General features: G+C 34.6%; 1 protein-coding gene across 1 annotated transcript; it reads right to left on the minus strand.

Annotated features, from left to right (window-relative positions):
• Nucleotides 1-462: 462 nt before the first annotated feature.
• Nucleotides 463-2,130, minus strand: LOC116170280. Its single transcript, XM_031486558.1, has one exon. It carries the CDS (start codon nucleotides 2,128-2,130, stop codon nucleotides 463-465), a length of 1,668 nt encoding a protein of 555 aa, XP_031342418.1.
• Between the last annotated feature and the right edge of the window lie 9,071 nt (nucleotides 2,131-11,201).

The following is an 11,201-nucleotide window of genomic DNA, read 5'->3' on the forward strand; positions in this document are numbered from 1 at the left end:
TATCATGTTCAAAACCATACGTAAATGATTGATCTTGATGATCTTTAGGTAAATGATGTAGAAATTCATTACTATTGCTTGCCCATTTTCTGAGCTCAAATCCTCCACGACGAAGCAAAGAGATTAATTCCGATTTCAACTTTAAAGCTTGTTCCAAACTATCACATCCCGTAACTACATCATCCACGTATATATCTGAAGATAAAATTTTGGAAGCTAATTTAAAATTATTTCCTTCATCGTGCACTAGTTGCCTGATAGTTTTGAGTGCGAGATAAGGTGAAGAACTAACCCCAAAAGTTACAGTTTTTAGAATGTACTCGCGAAGAATTTCTTCTGGGGAGAAGCGCCAAAAAATGCGTTGATAATTATTTGCGTGAGTGGGATTTAATAATATTTGGAGGTACATACTTTTAATGTCTGCCGTAATTGCTACAACATGTAATCTAAAATTTAGAAGAATTATTTGGAAATATCTTTTTGAAGTTTCGATCCTATTAAAAGCGTATCATTAAGCGAAATGTTGTTTGAATCTTTTGTTGAGGCGTCAAAGACTACTCTGATTTTAGTAGTAGTTGATTGAGGTTTTAAAACACAATGATGTGGAAGAAAGAATGCGTTATCATTTTTAGTAGCGGCTAATTCCATAAAATTATTATTTAAATAATCGCGCATAAAATTGCAGTATTGCTTTTTAAGTTCAATATTGTTCATAAGACGTTTTTCTAGAGAAAAAAATCGTCTCAAAGCCGGTATTTTTGAATTTACAAATGTAGGTTCGCACGGATAATGCTTAAACGGTAATGAGACGACATATCGTCCGGATTCTGAACGGTAAGTAAGTTTATGATAAATGTTTTCACATTTTTCTTCTTCTGAACTAAGCGGGTTTCCAAAATTAATATCTTCTAATTCAAAAAATCTTTTGATCATCGTTTCTGAAGGTGTATTTTCAAAAACACAGAAAGTTTGCGCATATTGTAAGGGTTGTACCACCGGAGCTGTACCTACTAGAATATACCCAAGACTGGTTTCCAGAGCTGTACATCCCGACTCGGAAATCTTATTGCTACCAATAATTTGGCCAAATATTTCTGATCCGATGATACCGTCGATTTCTCTTGGAATATAAAATTGTTCGTCAGCGAGAGGTAAATCGGTTAAAAACGGCATAGCGTCATGATCAATAGTACAAGATGGAAGCGAATTAGTAATGTTTTCAACAACTAGCACTTCGGCGTGAAAACTGACATCTTTAGTAAAATGTGGGAAAAATAATATTTGGGTGCGACCCAATACCTTTAGTGCATTAGAACCGACTCCTTTTAAAGAAAAACACACTTTAGTTGCATGCAATCCCAAGCGTTTACAGCATTTGGCAGTTAACAAATTAGACTGACTACCACTATCAATTAATACGCGAATGTTGTGAAAATTATTAAATTTGTCTTTAACATTGACAATGGCGGTTGATAAAACTACTGAAGTATTTTGAGCGACTTTTGGCTGCGGTAAACGTAAAATTGAACACAAACTTAAAACTTCCGCAGATGGCTGTTCTTCGTTGGTGATGGTTGGACTCGAAATATGAGCGGTTTCTAGAGGTTTTCTATCAGATGGTGGCGATTGAGTATTAAAATTATTATCGTGCAACAAAGAATGATGCTTACGATTGCAATATTTGCAAGAAGAAGTAGACTTACAATATTTAAATGGATGGTTACTCAAACAATTGACACAAAGTTTATTCTGTTTACACAGATAGTACCTTTCTTTAGGCGTCTTATTTTGAAAGACCGGACATCTATATATTAAATGTTCTTCAGTTTTGCAAAAAAAGCAGGGGCGTTTGTTGGTAACTGTATTATAACAAAAGGTTGTTTTATTAGGACGACTTTGGAAATTGTTAACATTAGAGTCATTAACCGATTTGACTTTATTAGTGCGAGTAGAAACAGTTATAGATTCGTAAGCTACGCATTGTTTTTTCAAAAAATTCATAAGCTCGTTAAAAGAGGGCATTTCTGTAGAACCGTGTTGCGTTTCAAAGCGCGTTACTAAATTTATGTCCAATCTTTTAAACAACATTTGTGCTAAGATAAAAGACCACTGGTCTACTGGATAGCCCATATTTTGAAGCGCGGCGAGATTTTCATTAAAAGTATCAATTAATTTTCTTAATGCGGACGGGGTCTCTCCGTTTAAACGCGGTGCCCCTTCTATTTCATTCCAATGAGCGGTAGACAAAATTCTTTTATTGGAAAACCTAGTTCTTAAAGCGTTATATGCCACAGTATAATTAGAAGACGTTAACGGATAACATTGCATTAAACTCTTTGCTGTTCCTTCTAATACTGATAAGAGATGTGAAAATTTTTCGATACTAGATAAGCGAGCGTTATTGTGGATTAAAGCGTCAAACACATCTATAAAAGTATTAAAGTTTTTAATATCGCCGGAGAACGTGATTAATTTGAGTTCTGGCAATTTTACTCGTGGAGCACTGCCAGTGTGTTCAGATTCGAGGATGTTACTGCGCGGTTGAAGAAAAATAGGTTCTGGTCATTTATAACTTTTTAACTTGTTTTCTTTTAGTCATCACATTTCCTGAAGCGAAAAACCAGTATGAAGTGTAATTTCCGTGTTCAACTGCTTAAAATCAAACAAAATTCAAGTTTTGGGATTATTAATTCAAGTTTTTCACGATAACCGTTCGAGATAAGACGAAAGTTATGAGAACTGAAAAGATATAGTTTTTTATGTTCTTTAAGTAATACCCTAATATGACTGGACTATATAGTAGTAAATATATCAAATTTAATCCAAATTTATATCGTTGATTAATTGATTTAAAAAAATTTAAAAACTAAGACATCCTATTTAATGTAATAACGTAGTGTATATTAGTTGACATCCGGAAAATCTGGAAGCAGACAAATAATGCAAATATCGCGGAGGACATTTATTTATGGATCTGGAAAACAAAAGACCAAATAATTGCTAATAATAATATCGTTAAAAAAGTCCGGGGACTAACCTTAGGCACAATATTTACAAGCTTGAAAATGAAAACGAAAATTTTTGCTACAAAGAACCTATTGCATTAACACCTCCGCCAATGACATTTTACGCTAACGAAACCTTAGAAATGTAGAAACGTTCTATTAATTAAACGGGCAATTAATTTAAAAATTCCTCTATAATTTGACATGAAATATTGCCTTCCTTCGACAATTATTTTGAAGGATATGGGAATTGAAAGCCCGTACATATATAATGGTAACTAATTGATTTCTGGAAATTATGGAAAGATGTTCCGTTTGTTAAACATCTGTTGCAAGCTTTCTCATCGGACGCGGCATATGTGCTGGTTTACTAAGAGCATCCACTGGTCATTCTAATGGATTTCTTATCACATTAACATAATAAGTTGAGTTTTTCTGCTGTGGCGTAATAGAAAGGTAACTTGTTTCTTTGCCTATCTAACGTTACGTTCGCGATAAAAAAATAACACATACCAGAAAATTATTTTACCTTGTCATGTTATGACGATTCTGTACTCGATCGTTAATGACATTATACACAATAATTACAAAAATCTATATGTTTTAATGACATTTCTCGGCGGCGTATAGAAATAATGATGTGAGGTTTCCCATCGGTACCTCTACGGTAAATATCGATAACTAATGAACCTTTACGGCTTTATAAGGCAGATCGTTTTTTTCGCCATGAATAATCAATATAGAGAGCGTTATAAGACATCAGTGCCCACACCTCGCTTAAAAGTAAATTAGGACCTGTCGGTTTGTAACCAGAAACAATTTTGCATTAAACATAATAACCATAGAAAGATAGAGAAGCAATTTCGTCTCCTCCTTCTGTTCAGTGTGCGGTTTTACTAACAAATAAAAGCCTCTGCAAAAGAATAAATTTAATATCATTATTTATGAATTAATACGCGCATCTTTAACCAGCAGTTCCCATTATTGTTCCTGTAAGTATAACATTAAAAAATGTCGGTATTGTTTCTTCCCTTTTATGAACTACCGATGGTCGCAGTGTTTGGCATTCCTTAGAAATTTCTCAGAATGGCTAATGTCAAACACGCAACCCAAATCAAATGAATATAGTAGCATGTTCACTGATGATGACAACTTTGCCGCTGAAACGCATTCAGTCTTTTAATATACAAGGTGTCTTAAATTAAGTAGCATAACATGACTATCTTTGGTATTATACTTACAGATTTGGTTAAATTGGCAAAGTTGTGTAGTTTTTTATGCTAATGGAATTTCGATGCGATGAAAAAAATAAATCGTTTCGTAGATAATTAAAAAAAAGTGAAAACCGCCATTTTTAAAATGTTTAAATATTTTAGTAACAAAGAGAGTTATCGCAAAAAGTTTCAAATAAAAGTTGCAAGATTGGATGGGAGAAATCCAATGAACGTAGAAAAAAAATGGACCTAGGATTGATCTCCTACTTTCAGCGTTTTATTAACGGCCGGCATTATAATGCCATACTTAACTGTGTTGTAAGTTGTTAGCTAACAGTATTGTTAAGGCATGTGATTGGATGTTGTCAGCATGCTCGAGATTATAGATCTATGGTTAATTTTGGTCAGAATTCTAGTTTTGTTGTGATTTGAAGTTGACAAAGATATCTAAGTGGTTGTAGGGAAGAACAAGCAAATCTTATTTTTAATAATTTATTATTAAAACTAAGATTTGCCTGTTCTTCCCTACAACCTCTTAGAAATGATAGCACCGGCAAAAAATGGACAACTTCATAAAAAATTGGCAAAGATAGTCACGATAGTACGTGCATGAGTCTGAATTTTTAATTAAATGATTATTAAACCGAGTTTGTGGGTGATTCTTGATTCTAGTTTCTTGAAAGGGAAACTAACAAATCTAAAAAAAATACAGGGTGTCCCATTTAGCATTTTCAAGTTGGGGACTGTGTACTGCCTTTATGGCACCCTGTATAAATAATACTACTTAATTTAAAAAAAATTGTGCTTAGGGAAACAACATATGTAGTAAACTTGTTTTTGGAAAACCTAATAGAAAGTGAGTTTGAAAGAGCGGAGTGGGAGTGGGTGGGGTCAAAATACAGTCAATAACCCGGATAATAATTAATGGTTGCTTTTAAATTGTAATGTGTATGAGTCCTGCATTGACAAAGACCAGAGTCTAATCATGTTTTTTACCATCGATATTTGCTAAAAGCGATGTTTCTCCACCTTTTTTGATTAATTAATATGAAGAACTTCGATATTTTGGTATACTAGCTAGCGGTATTTGAAGAATTTTGTGAACTTTTAATATCATAAAGACAAACAGAATCAATGTAGCTACATTTGTTTCTGAGAGGAACATGAAAAGTTTGACGTTTTGGGATGTTATCATATCTTACTACCCATGTAAGATAAAAAATGAACGACGGCGTATACTTCAAAAGTTCAGTATTCAATGGTCAAAGGTGATTAGACTAAATAATACTCCAATACCGTACATGGCAGCAAACCTTAAGCTGGGAACACTGATGAGAATGTCTAAGCGTCTTCATCCTGCCGCTATGTCCAAAGCGTTATCGTGAACCACTTCCACTTTTTTATAAAGCCGCACTATTTTCGCCGTGATTTAAAAACACTTTTCTTATCACATAAACAAAATCTTCTTCATTAGTTCCCTTTTCTATGAGCGTAACTTTCAATCTTTTTTTGTGGGTCTTCTTTATCGGTCACGTCTCACTGCCATAAATCTCTTTCGTAATTCATCTGTCAGACAAAACTCCCGTTATCTTTTTCCAATTCATCCACTACGTTTGAATCTTGTAGTTAATTTCCCAGTTCTCCTTGTCAGTAACGTAGGATCTGAAGTATTTGAACTATCCATTTCTAACCAATTTCTGTTCTAAATATTATCAATTATTTTCTTATCGAAGCCCATTCACTTTTAACACACATGCTCATTTTATATAAAAATAATTTCTAAATACATATAAAGAATAATAACGCTAAAAATGATTTTTTTCTTACATATGGACACTCTGTATCTAATTTTAATACTGAAGATTGTGAGATTATTCTTGAAACTCCCTCATTAAAAAATATAGACTGATAATTAAAACAAACATTTTTCTCAATAAGCCGAGGGACCAAAATGTCCCAAAATTTGCGATTCTTCTTTTTTTAACAAGCATAACACATTCTAGAGTAGAACTTTGGGTACCTAGATTTTTCCTTTAAAGATACTTACCATAGAAGGCCCAACTTTAAAACCAAGGAAAGTCTGATCTCAACGACATTTTTCGCACTTCCGCGTTTAATGGTAATCTTCTGCAGCAATTTTGTGGAAACTTTCCTTAATTCAGAAAGTGCATACCCAAAAGCCTAGGTAATGCCCCTATTGGCTACTTAACTTAATTTCTATCTTCAGTAATAACAAAATGACTCATGCTTCTCGATCTGGGACACTGCAAATTGCCGGCATTGGTGAATACTGTACAAAGACAGTGAGGTCATACGCTTCATGACCACCACGTTTTTTCCAAAAAGTTTGCTACGGTTTAAATAGAAGTGCCCCATTTCGTCTCAGCAAGGTATCATCACCTTGGTTTCCAGGTTAATTTGAACCAATCCGGTGTATTTCTCACACGTGATATCTTAGCAACTAACGAACTACCTAGGTATGTACGTCGTGAAAATAATCCCTTTTCCAAATCGATCGATTTCTGACCTAATTTAAAAAGTACCTTCTCTCTGTGTTAATTTTAAGAATTGACTGAAACCCTTTAACAATTGAGGGTAGCGGAAATGTATTTACATCATTACCAGTTTTCTATATTAATTTTCTTGAGGATATGTACCTATCGTACAAATAATTCAGTATCAGTATTCGAATAGAATTTCTTAAAGAAGAAATGGTACAAACTCTATACCTATTTTTTATATTGTACCATATCTCCTTATCAAGAATAACGGAATTATTACAAATCGCAAAAGTACGTGGATTTATGCGTTTGAAATAAAACAAAAAGCACGAGATCTTGATTTCTTAGTACGCGCAAGAATTTATTACCCAATCAGTAGGAAGTTCCACTGAATAATTATCTGTTATTTGAATTCCAAATAAGTAATACATCAGTAAACTAGTTTAAGACAATAATTTGATGTGTTTCTCGATGGTAACGTTACGTGCTCACGTTACAGAACAACACTGATAAAAAGAAATGAAAGGAAACTAAGCAAGCATTAAATGGCCAATTCGAAGAAATTGTGTATGAAACGTCCCATTATTTAGAAGCAATTGTTTTCTTATAAAGACAAACTTAACCGAAAAGAACAATCGTTTACAATGGAACGAAATCACTGGAAAGTGGAAACTTTACGAGAACTCGATTTTCTTGCGTCTTGCCGGCAGTTAATGTGTTTATTTTTTCACCACGTTCTAGTTATTTCCTTTTTACTCGTCATATCAAAAGCCTGCATATGGAAGCATAAAATTGTTGACTTGTTAGTGAAATAAAAATAAGAGCGGCCGCCGCCAACACCAGAAAAGTACGCCACTAAACTTTTTTCTAGTTTGCAGGAAATAAATCTAAATTTGGAACTGTCATAGCTACTTTACCAATTAAATTTTCAGAAATGTACCTGTAAAAAAATATGAATGTTGATATTTTTGATTTTTTTATTGTCCATTTATACACAAATTTAATTTTTTTCTGTTTACTAAATAAATTTTATTAATTTGAAAAATTACCTTAAGCCCTTAAGCTCCAACATTCCAAAGAATTAAGTAACAAATTTTTAGTTGACACCTGATGTAATTCTGGGTAACACTCTTAATCATATAAGCTGAAAAAATAATGGGGATCAGGGCCATTGAACACACACCACGCAACAAACGATCGATTAAACAAATTAAATTTATATAAAGTTTTAATTATCTTAAGTTAAATGATCCAGTCATAATTGCGCTTTCCATCAACAGACGCACTAACACATATCACAAAAACCAAGCCGATGATGCTTCGGAACTTCGCTTCTTTGACTATACATAAAACTCGGTTTAGACGATACGTACTTCCTTGTATTTACAGTTATAGGCTGGGCTCTTTGATGATCGGAAACTCCCTTTATCTGTGATAACTAACACTCTCCGACTAAAATTCTTCATAAACGAGAAAATACGCTTCCGCTTAACTCTATGTAACATTCACTTATATCACGACGTTTCTAGCTTTCTTCTACACAACTTTACAATTAAACAAGGCAGACTGTCTTTTCAAATATGCTGAAATACGACTACGTTTCAAACGTCCACCACCAAAGAAGCTCCAATTAAGGTCTTCCTTTTCTATTTAAAACAATTTTTCTTTCTCCTTTCTTTACAAAGTACTGGGTCTTCGAAAGAATTAGCATCTGCTTGTTTCGGCGAAAACAACGCGTGCTTATCTTGGAACTAATTAGCTTACGCAGCGATAACAAAACTTCTCATCTACGATCGGAGAAACATGAGATAAACTTTTATACATGCTACGCAAATAATTCCTAACTGATTAAATCTAGTCTTTTAGTAAGTAATTTAAATTTACAATCAGATACCAAAACAAAACCCTTATTAAAAACAAAATTAAATAGTAAATAATTAAATAATTCTGATACATCAACATTGTCTTCGAATTCAACTAATATGATCGAAATTGTGTTTACCATATTCCTACCAACATTTACGTTAACATTAAATGAAATTCGCATACAGGGTTCCCCATCGTTCGTCAGAGGTTCTTAGTAGAGTCTATATAAGTTTATTGCCTGTTCGTCAGAGAACTAGCTTTTTTGGATATCTTTTGTCGGATTCTTTTAGAGTACCTCAGAAGTTCTGGGGGAGGATTTTCCGAAAGTTTCTCAAAATTATCACTTTTGAATTTATACTATCGAAGTGAGAAGACTTCCTGCTAAGCTCTTTTCATAAGTACCTTCATAATCGTAGAGGTATTTAATTTTATGTAAATCTTAATAGGTCCAAGTTTTTTCTAAACGAAATTTTAGTCAATACGCAACGCCACAACTGTATATTCTGCGGTCGTCACGCGTAACGATCGGAAGCCGAATGGACCTCGGTTCGCTCACCACTAGCGGATAATTTGTAGCACGACTCCTTTGATTTGCTTTGATTTTATGACGGTTTAGGGCCATCGCGCATACACGCGCCGCGGAGGGACTTGACGGGCGGCGCAGCGAAACATTGATTTTAATAAGCAAACACTCACTTGAGCGAAGCGCGGCGTGGCGTATCAGCGTAGTGAAATCAAAGTTAGCTATTTGTGCGCACATTTTCCATGCCAAATTCTTTTTCCGACCGATTGCGCAAATTGTGTAATCTTTTGAAATTCCAAAAAATTGCTCACCGACTTCTTTGAGGTAGGCGAGGAAAACAGCCCTTACTTGACGCATAAGTTCAGGAAGTTAGTTACTATAACAATAAGGTAATCGCATTTTTTTGTATTTGTGTATTCAAGTCATTACCACGGGGCTCTAAGAGTGTTAAATAATTAATCTTTTGCCGATTAATGAGTAAGAAAAGGAACCTTCAAAAATCGGTAGTTTCATACTGCGAATTGTTAGATAAGATATCGGAATCGCCACTTAGGTAGGCTACGTATGACTCTATAACGGGATTTTGAGTTAAAAATTAGGAGTGGTGTAAACAAAAGTTGAGTTAGTTTGCTTTCAAATTTTATGCGGCGGACTTCGGCAGGAAGTCCGCGTACAAATAGCCTGAAAATTAATAATATAGCGGATAAAATTTAATTAAAAGAAAAACAAATACACGGACGCACGGACAGACTCGAGCGCCACCAGAAGATTATAGCCTTGCTGCTGGCCAAGGTCGGCGGTTGCGAAACGGTTTTTAAGGTTTGAAACAATCGGCAGCTACAGGTGTTCTGTTGAAGAAACGGGTTTGTAGTCCAGAATTCGGCGGACGGTTACATCCAGGGAAGCAACGAAAACAGAATTACGGCACACGGACACTGTAGCGATTGCCCTAATAATATAATAACGGGAATGCAAGCAACAAAGCGGTAGCTATGGGAAATGAAATACAAAAAATCAAAGCAGTACACCCCTTAGCGGAAGGAAGATAGCAAACGCTTACCTTTACGTTTACCGGTACGGTGACGGATAAAAGTACAAAACCTACGCGAGTACAATGAACAATTGCCAAACAGTGACCTTACGTTTCGGTTAAAACACCAAAGGCAAAAGGATTCCCTCTAAACAACGGCTTTACCTTTTATAAAATTCGGTCATTTCATGGAGGGATCAGCGCTTTTCCAGCCGATACAGCGTATTCCATTGTTTACATCAAAAAAATTAAAACTTCTTTATTTAATTGTGCGGCCTGCGACACACATAAAAATGTTATTGGTCTCAAAATCTAGCTCAATCAAGCGCGCTTCCAACGAAACCCCCCACGACCGGTTCGCATGCGATATACTCACCCAACCACTGCAAACTCACTCAATTTTCCGGATTAAAATTTCCAAATTTGGTAGCTAAGTCATGCACATAGAAAAATCATCTAATACTTACTTAACGCCTAACGGAGCTGCAATTTTAAAATACCGATCTTTCCCTTGCTCCCCCGTGCCGAGGGCTGTCGAATCCTACAAAAATAATTTACATATTTCTACGGGAACAGTTGTAAAACTGATCAATTCTATATGGCAACTGGTTTCCTTATCGGCGGCTAAGACGGCGCTAGAAAATAAAGCAGGTACTTCTGTCTCCAACTCGTAAAAGAAATAAATAGTTCCCGAACAAAATTGGGTGCTTCGTTACATAACCTATGGAACTATTTTGACATCTTTGATTTTTATTGGTTGATAAGTTTTCAGATAAGCGGGAAAAGGTCCACTTTCCTCAGAGATATAATAAATTACAATCAAACTTAATAATCGGGAGATTTAAGGGTAGATATAATTAGTAAATATTGTAACTACCCGATACAATAAATAGAAGACGTGAAATTTGATTTAAGTTTCTCTGGTTTGGTCACCTGAAAATATAACACAAAATTATTATATAAAAAAATCAAAAGCGCTTTTTGAGATACTTGTATTACCGTAGATATGGAGTATACCCTGATTTAGGTCATAGTTATAATATAACTCTATTAAAAGAATTT

Source organism: Photinus pyralis, unplaced genomic scaffold (assembly GCF_008802855.1).
Source record: "Photinus pyralis isolate 1611_PpyrPB1 unplaced genomic scaffold, Ppyr1.3 Ppyr1.4_LG5, whole genome shotgun sequence".
NCBI classification, from domain to species: Eukaryota; Metazoa; Arthropoda; class Insecta; order Coleoptera; family Lampyridae; genus Photinus; species Photinus pyralis.

Bases quoted from the DNA above. Each gene is read 5' to 3' on its own strand.
- LOC116170280 (XM_031486558.1), bottom strand. From the start codon at position 2,130: ATGGGCTATCCAGTAGACCAGTGGTCTTTTATCTTAGCACAAATGTTG.